General features: G+C 38.7%; 2 protein-coding genes across 2 annotated transcripts; both read right to left on the bottom strand.

Moving 5' to 3' along the window:
• Positions 1 to 6,476: 6,476 nt before the first annotated feature.
• LOC116320005 (ictacalcin-like) lies at positions 6,477 to 8,542 on the bottom strand. Its single transcript, XM_031739503.2, has 3 exons — positions 8,465 to 8,542; positions 7,000 to 7,145; positions 6,477 to 6,786 (listed from the first exon to the last, which is right to left on the bottom strand). The coding sequence occupies exons 2-3, from the start codon at positions 7,135 to 7,137 to the stop codon at positions 6,643 to 6,645; spliced, it is 282 nt and encodes a 93-aa protein (XP_031595363.1). The 5' UTR covers positions 7,138 to 7,145; positions 8,465 to 8,542; the 3' UTR covers positions 6,477 to 6,642.
• A 4,516-nt stretch (positions 8,543 to 13,058) lies between these two features.
• LOC116320046 (protein S100-A10-like) lies at positions 13,059 to 14,692 on the bottom strand. The gene is made up of 3 exons (XM_031739554.2): positions 14,540 to 14,692; positions 13,446 to 13,595; positions 13,059 to 13,311 (listed from the first exon to the last, which is right to left on the bottom strand). The coding sequence occupies exons 2-3, from the start codon at positions 13,572 to 13,574 to the stop codon at positions 13,150 to 13,152; spliced, it is 291 nt and encodes a 96-aa protein (XP_031595414.1). The 5' UTR covers positions 13,575 to 13,595; positions 14,540 to 14,692; the 3' UTR covers positions 13,059 to 13,149.
• Positions 14,693 to 17,346: the final 2,654 nt, after the last annotated feature.

Raw genomic sequence — 17,346 nt, 5'->3', positions numbered from 1 at the left:
TTCTCCTCTGTGGTCTTCCTCATTCATCCTGTTTGGAGCTTAATGTTCAACATCCTTTATCTATTAAAATTACAGAAGGAGAAGAAAGTAATCATCAGAGCAGGAATCATGGTAAATGATAAATAGATTACTAGTACATGCAAACATATCATTTGCATAATTTCTCTGATAACGCTGCATTGGATGGGTTTTTTAACGGTAGGCTGAAATTGTACTACAGTCTGCTGATGAGGAACTATTTTTAGTGTTGAATAAAAAGTCCTCCACAATCTGTATATGAATTGTCATTAAAACCATAGAGATTATTACTTGTAAAGGAAAAAAGTGGGACAATGCCCATCAACATATAGTGTATATTTTGGAAACATTACAAAGATACAGGTAATTCTGGGTTCACCGGAATTGCAGATTAGACTGGTGGACAACTGGTGACAGCATCAGTGACAGGGATGCCAAAAGGAAGAACAAATTAATCATCAAGGCTGGAAGCAGAATTAGGAGGCATCAGAGTCAGCGAGGGTCAGAGGTCAATGAACAAATTGCCCACCTTCATGGATAATGCATCACCCTCAAAAGGATTCAAAATCTTGGCCATGAAGAACAGTTCAGGAAACTTATTTTATTGTTTCGTCTGTGAAACTGTACAAATGAAATGTAAATTATGTTAAAGGAAAACACATTTGTGAGCCATAAGAAACAAACATGCTTTGCATTATGCCTTTAAACATCTGTATAGATTTGATACAGTATTTATTAACTGAATTTGCTAACATGTCTTACATAGTGAGAGTATTTCTTTTACTGATGATATTTCAAAGATATGGTTTTTTTTTATGACTACTTAATGCTCTACTGAACACATGGCAATGACAGCAAATGTGGAAATTTTTTAATTTGTTGCTTAAATTTCATATTATTGTAGGCCGTATATTTTCTTAGCCTCTGTCATACTCTGTTAACACAGCAATCTCAAAACCGTACAGTAAATTTGTCTGTGGATCACAGGGTGAAGAGTGGGGTCACCCAGAGTCAGAATCCGTGAAATATCTGCGTCACCTCTTACAGTTTTCCTGTAATCTGAGGTCAAAGATGGGAATATATAGAGTACAGTACAGTAAATAGTGCAAAGTTTGCTATCACTTTTCTCAAAAACCGTACAGTAAATTTGTCTGTGGATCACAGGGTGAAGAGTGGAGATGGCCTAGAGTCAGAATCCGGTGAAATATCTGCGTCACCTCTTACAGTTTTCCTGTAATCTGAGGTCAAAGATTGGAATATATAGAGTACAGTAGAGTAAATTGAGCAAAGTTTACTATCAATTTTCTCAAAAACCGTACAGTAAATTTGTCTGTGGATCACAGGGTGAAGAGTGGGGGTTGCCTAGAGTCAGAATCCTGTGAAATATCTGCGGCACCTCGTACAGTTTTCCTGTAATCTGAGGTCAAAGTTGAGAATGTATAGAGTACAGTAGAGTAAAATGTGCAAAGTTTACTATCAATTTTCAGGAAAACCGTACAGTAAATTTGTCTGTGGACCACAGGGTGAAGAGTGGGGTCACCCAGAGTCAGAATCCAGTGAAATATCTGCGTCACCTCTTACAGTTTTCCTGTAATCTGAGGTCAAAGATTGGAATATATAGAGTACAGTAGAGTAAATTGAGCAAAGTTTACTATCAATTTTCTCAAAAACCGTACAGTAAATTTGTCTGTGGATCACAGGGTGAAGAGTGGGGTTGCCTAGAGTCAGAATCCGTGAAATATCTGCGGCACCTCGTACAGTTTTCCTGTAATCTGAGGTCAAAGTTGAGAATGTATAGAGTACAGTAGAGTAAAATGTGCAAAGTTTACTATCAATTTTCAGGAAAACCGTACAGTAAATTTGTCTGTGGACCACAGGGTGAAGAGTGGGGGTCACCCAGAGTCAGAATCCAGTGAAATATCTGCGTCACCTCTTACAGTTTTCCTGTAATCTGAGGTCAAAGTTGAGAATGTATAGAGTACAGTAGAGTAAAATGTGCAAAGTTTACTATCAATTTTCAGGAAAACCGTACAGTAAATTTGTCTGTGGACCACAGGGTGAAGAGTGGGGGTCACCCAGAGTCAGAATCCAGTGAAATATCTGCGTCACCTCTTACAGTTTTCCTGTAATCTGAGGTCAAAGATGAGAATATATAGAGTACAGTAGAGTAAATTGAGCAAAGTTTACTATCAATTTTCTCAAAAACCGTACAGTAAATTTGTCTGTGGATCACAGGGTGAAGAGTGGGGGTCACCCAGAGTCAGAATCCAGTGAAATATCTGTGTCACCTCTTACAGTTTTCCTGTAATCTGAGGTCAAAGATGAGAATATATAGAGTACAGTAGAGTAAATTGAGCAAAGTTTACTATCAATTTTCTCAAAAACCGTACAGTAAATTTGTCTGTGGATCACAGGGTGAAGAGTGGGGGTCACCCAGAGTCAGAATCCAGTGAAATATCTGCGGCACCTCGTACAGTTTTCCTGTAATCTGAGGTCAAAGATGAGAATCTGTAGAGTACAGTAGAGTAAATTGAGCAAAGTTTAATATCAATTTTCTCAAAAACCGTACAGTAAATTTGTCTGTGGATCACAGGGTGAAGAGTGGGGGTTGCCTAGAGTCAGAATCCAGTGAAATATCTGTGTCACCTCGTACAGTTTATATGTAATCTGAGGTCAAAGATGAAGATATTAAAAGTACAGTTCTGTATATTGGGCAAATGTTATTGTTAATTTTCTCTGATTCGTACAGTAATCTTGGCTGTGGATCACAAGGGGAAAAGTGGAGATGAACCAAAACGGAGTGGATTGTGAAGTTAAATAGTGTCAGGACACAAAAGATTGCGTTTCTAAGCCAGTCGGCATCCATACCGTAATACGCGTAAGAGTAGTGCAACCACAATTTAGGTGCGGCTGGCGGGGCGGCTAGCTTGACTCTGACTTCGCAAGTGAGGGCTCACTTGACCGCAGTGTTCCGTGTCGGGCTGGTAGCCGAAAAATAGCTTTACTTTGTTGTCTGGGTCAACTTTGCTTGCCAGAGACAGAGAGAGGAGTTGAAAGGCTGCTCCAACGGAACGTATTTTTTCCGGAGGAAAACACGAACACAGTGTACAGTTGAGTCTTAATAGCTTACTTACAGCTGGGCTCGTCAGGCACTCTTCTTGGCTGCAGTGGTTATTATTATATTTACATGCTTCCAGCTCCCGTTTTTGCTCCGTGACAGCTCGGACTTTTCCTTTCTCTCCCTCCCTCGCTCACAGACACATAACGTGTATAGCAGTCCATTCTCGCTGCAGCACGGACTACACTGCCCATCAGGCTACATTCTTTAGGGCCATGCCTGTAGCATTCTGCCTTTTAGCTTAGCACAACAACAACAACAAAAAAAGCGCCTCTCACCCAGGAAACACGCAGAGAGAGGGAGCGTCACCCTGTAACCATGGCAACCGTAACGCTGCCGCCTGGAACAACAGAACGTAGCTGTCAAACAAACCCAAACAGTCCTGACCCGCGACAATATGAAACAGGGAAGTACCGCCGTGTAATCCATTTATTTCACCAAAGTAACTGTATTCTGAATACCACCTTTTTAAACGGTAACTGTAACGGAATACAGTTACTCATATTTTGTATTCTAAATACGTAACGGCGGTACATGTATTCCGTTACTCCCCAACACTGTGGTTAGAGCACCACCTAGTGGGACGACTATGATCATCATTGATCATAGTCGTATTTATTTGGGGTGGATTTGTTTCTTTTAAAGCAACGAACATCTGGGACCGCCGGGGGAGAGCAAGCCCTCAGGTGATAGTTGCATTGCGACCTTTTTATTGTGATGTTTAAGGCCTATTGCAAACCCTTTGTGTTTTCTTTTAAAATAATAAACTGTAACATATCTTGCTTATACTTACCCTCTTGTCCCGTTTATTCTGGGCTCGTTCCTGTAAGAGCTTTGGGGCTGAAAGTTTGCACAAGTAGTACAGAGGCCCTTATCGGTTACTCGGTGGCTTTCACTCACTACATTTATCTTATGTGAACAGTAAGATATTATTTTCCTCGCATTACTATCTTTCCTGTTTCACACAGAGCACATGGTGATATTGCCGACAGGTCACTGTTATCGAAATACATTGCCCATTCCTTTTTAAAATAATTAATAAAGTTTTGTTTTTCAAGTAATGATGTTTGAAATCTCCAGCTTCTAATTAGTGGTGTGACTCTTTTTGTGTGTGTCAGACAGACAGACGCAGGTACATAACCACTGATTGTGATGATAGTCATTGGGCTTGTTTTGCAGCCACAAGACTTGGGCACCTTGCAGTCATTAAGTTGACTAAGAACTCATCTGTATACCAAAGTATTCTAGAGTCAATTGTGAAGCCAATTGGCTGAAACTGGATCATGCAACAGGACAATAAATGTAAAATCAGCAGCAAATCTCCAACAGAATAAATGAAAAAGAAAAGACTCAAAGTGTTACAATGACACAGTCAAAGTCCAGACCTCAGCCAGATAAAAAAAATATTGTAGTGGCACTTTAAGAAGGCTGTGCAAAAACAAATGCCCACAAACCTCAATGCACTGAAGCAACATTGTAAAGATGAGTAGGCCAAAATTCCTCCACAGCAATGCAAGAAACCGATAAAGTCATACTAAATAGATAAAGTGATTACTTCAAGTTATTGCTGCTAAATGTGGTTTTACAAATACTGAATCATGGGTTTGTATATGCAGCAGTGCAACACACACTATTCAACTATGCAACAAAAGCTATGAAATAAACAGGAATGCAATATTATGCCCCAAGTATTAATTCATTCTCAGTCTTACAGGAGTTACTTAAATGTTACACATGCAAAGTCATGTGCAGTTATGTGCTGTATGTCCATGTCCTTTATGTTTTTCTAGGAAAATACATCACATACAACAAAAACAGAGTTTGAATGATAAAAAAAACTTTGGTATGACCACCTTTATTCTTTGGCATATTAGGGAAGCTTTCTAGTCAATTCTTTAAGTAGTCTTCAGGATTAGCTCTCCAGGTCTCTTTAATGACATTAAAAACATTTTGTGTATTGTTTTTCTCTCTATTGTCCATCACAGTTGTTGCAATATACCTTCCCCCTCTAATATTTGTGTAATTTAGTATAGCAGACTTTTCTCCTTGCTTATATCTTAAGAATGACTTCTTTATAGCTTCCTTCCACTGAGAATATTTCTAATGAGACTTTGGAGCCACTCAAAGGCCAGGGACACCTTCAGAAAGTCTGAAGAACTATTGCTCAAGACTGAAAAAAGTCTGGCTGTTTGGAAGCAAAATATGAAGAAATGAAGGTCGACTTAAGACTTCTGCACAGCACCTTATTTTTGCACGATAACAAGCGAACAAGGCAGAGTAGCTAATTCAAACAATCAAAAAAGTAAAGCGGTTAAAATAAGCGTTGAACACGTCACCACTTTTCTAAGTAAACATATTTCTAAAGGTGTTATTGATGTGAAATTCTCACCAGATGTCAGTAACAACCCATCACATCCACACATGAAATGTTTCTTCATGCATTCAATACTTTCTCCCTGTGTCATTTCTGAATATTACACATATCTTAATTCATTGTGTGATTCTTTTTTTTGTTGCGCATGTGGACTGAGTGGGTTGTTACCAACATATGGTGGGCAGAAAAACGTCTTTAGAAATATATTTACTTAGAAAACCGGGGATGTGCTCTGTACTTATTTTACCTGCTGTGTCTCTGTAAAGTTATTGGAGACTACGTTGAAACCTGAGTTAAAGCAAGAATATGTGACTTCAAACTACAATTACAGGGTAATGGAGTTGGCTAAAATGTAACATAATAGCAGCACAAGCAGAAACGTGTCATAAAGTCAATAAACTGATTCAATAATGGCCAGGGGTATCATAACATCACTGTAGGCCTTCAGGCTATTAAAGCTTCAGAAGGAAAAAAAAGACCCCAAATGATTCAAGGCTTGGGGCTCAAATGAGTTGCTAGTATTAAAGTAACTTCATGCAACATGTGTTTTGCCAAATTGAAACCCAGAGTGTGTTAAATTTAAGGATGTATGATATAAGGATGTTTTGCTTAAGAAGTTCACTTTTTATTAGTGAGATCAGGCTTGTGTTCTTGCTTCTTTCAAAAGTTTCTTCAGTGCAACTTCAAAAAGCCTCCTCTGGTAGATATTTTCAGTTTTGCATCTCTGTCAGCGTTGGTGACATACTTCCTGTCAGAACTTGCAGTGGTATTGCTCCTTTCCTGAAGACACTTTAGGAAACTTAGAAGATACTTCAGCTGCAAAGCATGAACTCTGCTGATAGAAACATTTTGATTTTCGAGGCAAACATTCTTGTTATCATAAGCCTTCCAAAGATTCTGCAATTGCTCAGTACTGGAACAAATAGTTCTCCCAGTTAATGTAAGAATGCACAAAATGCAACTTTAGTCTTTCAGAGAGAAAAAAAGATTTATTTTATTTTGGAGTTCAGTATAAGTTTGACTTCACTGTCATATATTTGTGTTTATATCTTCTTTAAAACAGCTGTCAAGGGACACTTCCTGTCACCGAACAGCAGCTCTCTCAGCTGGCCCCAAGGTGGCGCTCGGATCCTTATTTTCTGGAGACAAAGTACTCGTGGCACATCTCAGTGAGGCAGCAGACCATCCTGACAAACTCACCAAAGTCCACACTGTTGCTCTTGTCTCTGTCCAGATCATTGAAGATGCGGTCTATTGCTGCCTTGTCATTGGCTTTCTGTAGTGGAGAAAAGTGTTAGCTTGAATGTAGACACTAAGTGATCATAAAATAAAGAACTGCTCAGCCTACTTCTGCTCAAATAGTTGTGCAAACCACAGTGGAAAATCTGTGTATTTTCCACTCTCTCAAAGTAAAAGCTCTGCATCAGTACGCCAGTGTTTTCAGGCAACCTACTGGGTGTGAGATAGAAGGAGGATAGAGACCACTCACGCAAAGCATTTCTCCAAACTCATTTTGAAGAAGATCCTTCAGCTCTTCCTTGCTTAGGGTGTTTTTGTCTCCCTCCTTGCCAGAGTATTTATCAAAGGTGCTGATGAGCAGGGCCATAGCCTTCTGGATGTCAGACATGATTAGGGCTAGTTTAGGGAGACAGAAGGAAAACAAAATGTTACGTCTCAGGCTGCAGTGGTATTTGTTTTATGCAGGAAATCCAAACTGATTAAAGAAAGATGCTTCCTCTGAATAACGTTTACAAATAATTCTGCTATGACTCATTATCTGGTGCAGATTAGGCTGAATCACATGGTATTGTGGTCAAATTTGGGATCTTAACAAAGGACATCATTGATATTTGGAACACGAGGAATTATTTAGAAGTAAACGAGGGGAAAAAAGGGGAGTAGGCAGGGCCTGTTTGGTAAAATCAGAGTGAAAGAGACTGAGTCATTTAACCCTGTGAGGTCCATTTTAGGTTTGCCTAAAATAATGATGCAGTGAAGCTCCTTTCAGTTACTTTTGAACCACTTCTACAAATTAAATTGCTAATATATTTAAATTCTGGAATTATACATGTATACATGCAGTAAACCATATGCATGTGCAAGTGCATACTGGAGGTCATAGCAGAAAACAGTGGCTGATATTACTGTTTGTCTTTGCCAAAGTTTCTCTAGGTTCTCAGTGGAGCTTGATAAAAATAAACTCAAGATTTCCACCTGGGCCCCACCACTCTTACTTCCATTTTCAGCGGTCTCTAATGTAGCGTCTCTGCCAAGTGACACAGGCAATTGTTATGGCAACAGCAGAAGGAGATAAGGAAGCAGGTTACGGCTTAATTAAAGTCCCCAAAGCAACATCAGATGTCTGTTCTTCTAACGTAGTATATCTAAATTATGCGTTCTTTCCACTTGACTGTATAAACCCAAGAGATTTGCTAGTGGTTATGTTGTGAGTCATACAATGCTTTTCCCTCTTTGGGGAACACTAAGCTGAGGAAACTGTGGCATCAGAGAGTTTGGAAACAGAAGGGAGTTACAAGGAAAGAGAGCACAAAACCTCATTCCTTAATTAGGTTGCAGTTAAAGGTAAAAATCGAGGGGCACTGCTAACCAAAAAACCTTTAATGCATCCATAAAAATGAATTTCCAAACAAGTTAGTGGGATTCAGGCAAAATGAGCTCAGTCTTTTGCAGCATCAAGTTTCATAAGCAAGAAGAGAAGTTTAAGCATTAAAGTTCACATGGATGTGACAAACTTTGCAGTTCATCAATACTTTTCTGCTAATGCTTAATGTGCATTCATATACAACTAACTGTAATGAGCATTGCTTGATTAAAATGAACAAGCAAACACACAAAAAAACAAGCAAACAAAAAAACCCTGGAAAAGTTTTCAGAGTGAGTAAATAAAAGCAGATAACAAACAAAAAAAAGCACTTGTAGGATTTTCTACTCACCAGTGCTGAGGTTTAAGACAACTGGAGGCTACTGTTGATCTTGGTAGAGCTGTTGTGATGAACCAATGGGTGGCAAAGATGCTTTATACATCACCACACCCAGTATCCCTCCCCCCTCCCTCTAGAATACTCCTTTCATCTCCAACCACTCCTCCTTCCTTCATTTTTTAAAACATATTCTTTAACAAACACGACACTCGTGTGCTGTTACAGTGAATGTTTGCATTTGAGGATTTGGAGAATTCTAAAAACTTGCTGCATGTTTTACAAAATGTTTCTGACGTTATGATCTCAGGACTGCTTTTGAATCTGGAATTGCTGCAGAACAAAAGACAATAAAATATGAAATGTAAAGTTTGGGGTGCTGTGTCTTTAAGAGGACAATTAAAGTAAATGAAATAAATAATGGTCATGTAACAGTCTTACAAAATACCCTTTTTGCAGTGACGGATTCAAGACTATAAAAATGTTATGTTTATTGTTGATTTACAGTTTTTTATTTCACCCATTTGATTGACTTTATGTGACTACATTTTGGGGAAACCCTGTGAGCAGCATTTTGTGGCATCTCTCGTCAAGGCTTTTGCTGATGAAAGGAGGGAAGCAGCATTTACATGTGAACTGAATCACGTTTTGTGCTCCATTTGAAGGTCACTTTTGTTAATTCTGTAAAAGAAATTCCACAATTTGGTTCGTACATTTCATTCCGTCATAAACGAGTCTCTTGTGACTTTTGGTGGTGGAGTCATGGGACAAATGTTTGATCTGCTTTTAGAGATTTTAGAAGTAATTTTTACCCGAATAAGTAACTTTGATCTTTACAAGATTTCATACATGATTTTGGAGCATTTGTGCTATTATGTAAATGCCGTTTTTCTACAAAAGCATTAAAATTCTTTTTGACTTTTCTAACATGATGACCAAACGCACTTCATCTTTTTAAAATCTTACCGCTTGGCACAATAGGACCAAAGAAATGAACAGTTACGTATGTTTTAAGCAAAATGTGCATCGCAGGAACCTTTAATTGTACCAACTAATTTCTGCTGTGTTTCTTTTGTATGTAATTAAAAAGTTTCTTTTTTTATTGACTTGTTTGAGATGCACATTATGTTCAAGTAAAAACACGGGGACAGTGACTCACTAGCACTGATTGTTATGGTTGTGAGTGGATCCACTCTTCTTTACAATTTTGCAGAGAGGCTGTGACTCATGGTCATGTCCCCAAACCAAAGTCACAGAGTCCAAAAAAAAAAAGAAAAGAAAGGAAGGAAGAAAAGAAAAAAATCTGCACTGTGGCAACTCTGTTTGCATGTTTGTTTCTCCCTGTCCGTGTGGCCTGTTGCATAACTTTGAATTAGATATTTCTGGCATTGGTCTGGGCATTGTTTAGTCCTGTAATTAACAACTTCAAAGCGCAGCTGAAAGCAGATGATAGGTTAGAATTCACTGTCACCATCATTCACAACATTTTTAAACATTGTGCCATCCTTCTTCACTGTGTGGAAATCGTGAGTCACACATCTTCCTGTCGCCTTTTTCTCGATCTTATTCACTCACTCACATTTACCAAATAATGGAGGGAGTATCCATGGTCACCACATCCTGTGTCATATCCAGCTGTGATACACACAAAACTGTTTGTTCAGTACAACTGGAGTGGATTTAATCACACTCACTCAGACCAATTTTTAACACTATAATTACAGATATGTGCCATCTAGTGGTTACAAACAAACATTTTTAGTGTCCAGCTCCAGCCATGTGTGCTGTAATGTAAGTTGTTTCTTCAGAAAGACATACCTCATGCAAATGCTGCATAGTGAATGTCACCCTAGAACCTTGTAGCTAGGATTATAGAAATAATGAAGTCATGAATCTACAAGTACCCGTAGAGGGAAACTATTTGGCGGTATGCAGCAGAGACAGTTTAAGACACAAATCACAGGAAATGACTGGAGGAAGTATTCAAGAGCATTGTTAAGGTAACACTAATAATAGAAAAAAAAAAGTCCTCAACAGAACTGCACTAAAAGATGCTCTAAAATTATGTACGCATATGTGCATCTGTCATCTTCATTGTATCAGCTGAAGTATCAAAAGTAAAAACTGAAGTGAAAGGCTACAAGACATGCATACTGTTATCGTTCATATGTCATGATTTTAGTTGGAGGGAGTAAATGAATGTTTCCATGTATTGATGTTCAAGGCCTTTACAGCCAGTCTGGTTGTTGTTCACTCAATTAATAAGTTTAGTGCCTCATTTTTAAAACATTCATTTTCATGCACTAAATTTCTTGTAACATAAAAAACCTGTATACAACACTGCGCTAGAAAACCTTGCCTTATAAACAAGGTTTTTTTAAGGTGGGTGAAAAATTGCAAATTCTTCAAAACATACTTAACTAGAAGTACATGGTTAGATTTAACCATTGCCTAATGTTTGCAGTTTGCATGTATGCACCTTTGCATGTATAAACCTTTAGGTCATAGGCTCTTTATTTTGGTAACCTGTTTTGGTGTCAAGTTCTTTCAGTTCAACTGGCTCAAAGCACCCTCCGTGTGTCTATCAATAAAAGAACAGAAGAAAAGTGAAGCGGCAGAATCAGCTTATAAAATACACAGCACCAACAACAACACCAACAACACTAAAACCACTGACAGGTGAAATGTATGGACCCTGTCTTTTCAATGTAACGCTCTACCCCCTGTTCTGCCTTCACTCCCTGAAGGCAGCATCTCAGAATAATGATCCCTGCCTCTGTAAAAACTAAATCAGAGCAGTTGCAGGAGCACAGCAAAGAGGTCACACATACCCAGACTCCAAACCCAGATTGCAATTTGAACAAGCTTGATTCATCGAAGCCCAGCCCTGCTGTGGATACTTCGTGTCCTGTGGGCTGCTGGGCTGGGCTTCGATGAATCAAGCAGGACACAAAGTTTCCTCTCCCAAACACGCAGGTCCAATGGGACAGAGCTGTACTGGCAGCTTGAGTAGGACCTACAAAATAATAAGCAGGTGATATTAATGTTGTGGATAAAGTGCCAAGTATAGTGGAATTTAAATGTCTATTGGTTTCTAACGCTCACATTTGAACACTGGGGGTAAAAAAAACATTCAACTAAATGTAACTGTGAATTGAATCAGTATCAGGATCACAATAGTTATTTCCCATGGCAACATCTGCTTGCAAACTGGACGTTGGGGATGGTTGGTATGTTTTGGACATTAATGTTATTGTTTAACAAGTTTCCACAGTGAGGGGCTTTTTTTGGTGTGTCCAAGATGGGCGTGGCATGCCACAGTGAATATTTGGTAATCCCCAAACTCACACCACAGAACGCCCCCGCCAGGAATGACTTGAGCAACTTTAAAACCAAAAAGTACGCAGGATTATTTCAGTGAGAAAAATGTTGTGACAAATGTCATTATTACTATATTAGAAAGTCTGTTAGAAAACTAGACATGCCACGTACAGTGGTGTCACCGATCAGTGTCTGGTAACTTGCCTCAAGCTCGAAGAGTAATTCATCTAGACAAATGATGATTTTCTTTTCTTTTAGGCAACATGATAAACATATAGCCTGCAGGAGGCACTAAATACAAGGAAATGCACTGAAAAAGCAGCAGTCTTGGAATCTAAGCTGTGGGTCACATGGGCGGGGTGCTTCTGTAAACCAAGTGGTGCAAACTCTAGCTACACACACACAGACACACACACACACTTAAGAGTCATCACAGAGTCACATAGCAACTTCAGTGTTTTCCCAGTAACCATGAACACTGACAAACCAGTAGTTAAGCCCTGCCCAAAGCGGTGTTTGCCAAGAGCTCAAGAAGACCTCTTCCTCCTGGGTTTAGCCTTTCAGGCAGGCTTTTCTCAGGCAGTAAAAACTTTGATGACTTCACTGGGATCGGCAGACCATCATAGTAAACAGTGGCTCCCAGTCTATCTGCACATCTATCAATAACAGATTTGATTGCTGGAGCATGCGTGAGAGGTAGGGCTGCCTGGAAGACTTCGTTTTAGAGCAAAGATATTTGTTCTGTTCAGTAAGAATAATGAGAGACGGGTGGTGAAGGGGTTATCCTGTTCCCCTCTCTCTTTCTCTGGTGTTATTCAACTTTCACCAGACATGAAACACAGTGGGATTTTTGTGATCTGCACAAGAACAGTGATGTGCTGTTCTTGTGAGTCAGTTGAGGGCTTGCAAGATACAAATCAAACTGACTAGGCAATGTTATCACCTGTTTTATTCATAGAGTTGCAACATCCTCTGAGAGTTTATGCCTCACTGAGAGAGGTGTGTTCATGCCTACAACATTCAGCAGATTCCTCAGAGCAGTGATAAAGCAGGGACTTTGTCAGGGAGGGAGTGGCTCATCTGCCCTTTAACACTCGGGGAAACATAAAGTACTCACTCAGTTACAATGCCAACAGAGAAAGCTGTCTGGATTAAGCTTTACCAGCTTCTCAAATGGAAATGGTGCTGGTGCTTGCTTACAAAAACACATGTATAAAAAGTTGAAGATTTATAGGCAAATCTGTCTAACTTAAAGATTACATAGCTAGGAAACACAAGACACAAGAGGTTTAAAAGGATTCAGCACTTTTAATGAACAAAACTTTACAAAAAAAAAAAAGCAATGCTTTTTGGTCTATTCTCTTCCACTGTTGTACTTCCTACTTCTTTCCAGTCTTCTTCATTTCCAGCTGATAGCACTGCTCACAGGCAACAGACAGTCCAACAACCAGAGAAACAAACTCCTCAAAGTTCACAAGACCATCACCGTTGGCATCCAAGTCTTTCATGATCTTGTCCACAGCAGCAGGATCTTTTTGACACTGTGTTTAAAAAAAGGGTGTGTGAGGATACATCAGCAACAGTGAGGTTGCACACGAGGTGGCATAGTGTTGGATTACAGTGTGTAAATAATGCGCAGCGTGATTGTACAATTTACGTTTTGGTCTCATCTCACCTTAAGGAAGCTGGAAAGCTCAGCCTCCATTAGCTGTCTGAGGTTTTGCCGGGTGAGCGAACCATTCTTGGCGTAACGGTGGAACACCTTGATGAGTCCTTCCATGCAGTTTTCCAGTTCTGAAGGCATGGTTGCTGGAATGTGTTTAGACTGAAAAACAATGTTCAGATACAGCAGAAAATGTTGACTATGACAAGTGATAGCAATCCAGTTTAACTTCAGCTGACATTTTCCAAACAAGTCCTTAGAAAGCATTTATGAAAGCTGCTTTGGCTGTGACGCTGTTAAACTCGTCCATTATTGATGGAGCTGACACATTTGGGTCTTTGTTGTACTTCCCACTGATGAGTGATGCTCGTGGGACGACAGTAAAGGTATGTCATTGAAATTTTAGTAAACCACTGTGCAAAATACAGAAAATCTCAACATTTGAATTACTGTCTTTGTAGCTGTAAGAGTTAAAAGAAAGGAGAAGTGGGAGGGAGGGTGTGTTATTTGTGTGCAAGAGAATGGAAAATGTGAACAACTTGAACTGAAAAATGTGAGACCCAAAATGGTGGGATTCAATGTGAGTAATGAGATAGGACACTGCAGGAACAAGCACATGTGTACATGCCCACACCCAACCCAACCACCCAACCACACCCTTACAAAGGCTTATATCGACTATATGGAGACCTAGTTAACTGTCTTAAATGTGAATCAGAGCTTAATGTAAAAATGTTAATTATATATTTTATTAATAAAAGTAATTAGAACATTGGAAAAACAATTAAAGTGTAATTAATGTGAAAGATTGAAAACAAGAGAAAGAAACACAATAAACTAACTAAAAGTTGCAGCCTAACTTAGTTACAGCAGAGGAAATACACAGATCCGTTAGAAACCGTTAGAAATTCACAAAGAGGGAGCTTCAGTAAATACAAAGCAGTGACTGGGAGCGGATTAAAGTAGGTTAGACAATATGAAACACTATTCTCACACCCAGAGGGTCCTAGCTGTATGTCTGTATGTTTGAGCAACTAAAGTTTATATTAAAAAAAAAAACTCGTGGCAAAGCCACACCTGTAGGACAAGAGCAAAAAGTTTCTTACCGTACAGTTGCTGGGACGTGGTCAGCAGAAGAGGTGCGAATGTTCAGACGTCTGCAACAAGCAACAGAGATTTTATAGTCAGGCGCCGCCCTGGCTGTGCGCACTGACTCACACTGTGGCTGTGCAGACGCTGGACTCTCTGAACAGTTAATACACTGGAGTAATAGGAGAGTAAATATATCAGTACGACTTTAGCTTAAGTTCAGTCATCTGAATTAAAAACAAGGAAAAAGTTAGTATTGTTGCTGATAGAAGAGCTAAAAGCCGTTTTTGTGGAATTTAAGATAAATTTTCATCAAAGTTTAGGCTACCGGTTTAACAGACCCCCCGCCCCTCTCCACCGCCCACCTCCCACACACGCACTACTTTTCTGTGTTAATCTCCATAATAAACACACCTTAGGTTTAAAGGATTTTTAAAAACTATTTACTGTAATTTCGTAGGCTGGAAAATCTGTAATTTACCTGTTAGACTTACTGATACCTAAAGGAGTATTCATACGACAGCTAAAGGCCCGAGATTTTCTGTCTGGTATTGTGAGACAAAATACAGAGAACAACAACAACAACAACAACAACAACAACAAATAGCAACTAAAGAACAGGATTTTTGATAAGCACAGGAAAACATACACATCAGCAGAAGAGCCAATCAGCAGCATTCTGCTGAGTACAAGCTCAATTCTGTAAACTATCGCTATCATTCACAACAGAGGCAATCCAGCCAGTGTGGTTTCAAGGACTGTTTTGTCTCATATTATCTGCATTTATATTCCTATCATAAGGTGAACCTTTACTCCTATTATCCTGAAATGCTTTTTATATCAAAGATGGACGACAGATAGCTGGATGGATACAGTGCGCCACATTGTGGTGAAAACAGGGTATTACAAATGGTACGCTTTGGACCCAGTGTTAAAGCTGTGTCTGAATAACAAACCGATCCGTTTGTATCTCATTTTATTAACAAAGGAGAAAAAAAAACATAATTTAACATGAAAATCACCAAAATACTTTATTGCAATGTTTCCTGCACTCAACTTTTTGTTATTTTAACCTATTTGATCTCGCTATGTATTAATGTTAGGTTTCATGTTAATCTCATAGCTGATCAAAGTGGAAGTGCTTTTTACTTTATTAGCCTAATCCTGTAATCCTAATCTGTTGTCCCATATAAAGGACAGTAGAAAAATGTGTAAAAACAGACATACACAGTGCTTAACAAGAAAACTAAAATATTGTAAACCTGTTTAAAAAGTTTATTAAGCAAATAACAAACTGAATATCTATCTATCTATTTTTTTTAACCCAAATTTCTGCCAGCACACTTTTAACCTCTACTACCTTTTTTAACCTCTACCTTACTATTTTTCTTGCTGTTATCCTTAAATATATCATTTTAACTGAAAGACCTACAAATACAGTACTTGACTAACTCTCTTTTTCTAATAACTCGTCAGTCCAGATTTCCAGTTTTGTTTCTTGGTTAAACCAGTTCTCTTCTTATTATCAGACTCCATTAGTAGTGATTTCTTGAAGCAGTTTTCTGAAAAGGTGATCTTTTGCAGGGAGGGTTCGAAGAACCGTAAACACATTATGGCAGAAAAATGACTATATCAATTATTGGTGTATAGAGTGGAAGAGTGCAGGGAAGATATGGACAGAGACAGACGATCCAAAGAATGATCCTATGATAAGGGTTTGAAATAAATACTTCATTTCATCTGAAAAAGTTGAAACCAGGACAAACAGTAACAAGTTTCACACAGATTTGTTGCCAAAAAAACATAACCAGCAACTGAGTACACCACGCACGTTTCCATCCTGCACTTACCTAAGTCCTTGTGCTTTACTTGGCTTCCATATAATAATAATTATATTACTGTCAATAATAATAATTCTATTAATAATTAACCACTTATCCAGGTCAGTGTTGTGGTTAGTCTGGAGCCGAGTTTTTACTGGGTGAAAGGCGAGGTACACCCTGGACAGGCTGCTAGTCTAACACAGGTTAATGTAATAAAATTATTAAAGTGACATTACACAAGATGTCATTTTGTTTATTTTGGATACTTCAAAATACATTTTGCTGGTGCTACAGGAATGTGGGACTTATATTTAAGCTATATATTTAAATTAAGGCCATAGTTCTTCTTAAGAAAGGCTTGAGTAATTCCTGGCAAACATCAAAATCGTTGTCATTAGTCTTCTAATTCTCACAAGTGTGTACTGAAAAACCTGACAAACCAGGTCTCCACATACCCGTCGTAGGAAGAACTTTACATCAATATTTGCACTGTGTCTACAGCCATAAAATATGGTGGTGGCTCTGTCATGGTCTGGGGCTGCATTTCAGCCTCTGGTGTTGGGGCTTCTTAAAAGTGATAGATGTACAAATACAATATAAAAAATAAAATTAAATCATTGGCCCTCATAAGCACGAAGCAATAATAAAATAAGTAGTGTACTAAAATACAACTGAAATATAAAAAATAGAATATTTATTCAAATAATGAATGATTAAGAACATATGCTTGGTCTAACTGAATGTATACCATTCAATTAAACTACACAGTTTACCCTGAAAACAAACGTTTTTGGAAACAAATGCATTTCCAAAAACTGGATTACTATCAGTTATCGACTGGCCTCAGCCCCCAGACCTGTACCTTATTGAAGCAGCTTTGGATCATCTTTACAGAGCAATAGGCAGCCAACATTCAAAGAATAGCTTTGAATGTCCTTCCAGAAGCCTAGAGAACTAAAGACTATGTAAATTACAAGAAAGCTTGTATTTTGTTGAATGTC

The sequence above is a fragment of the Oreochromis aureus genome, linkage group 22, assembly GCF_013358895.1.
Source record: "Oreochromis aureus strain Israel breed Guangdong linkage group 22, ZZ_aureus, whole genome shotgun sequence".
In the NCBI taxonomy this organism is placed as follows: Eukaryota; Metazoa; Chordata; class Actinopteri; order Cichliformes; family Cichlidae; genus Oreochromis; species Oreochromis aureus.
This window is presented reverse-complemented; position numbering and strand designations above follow the sequence as displayed.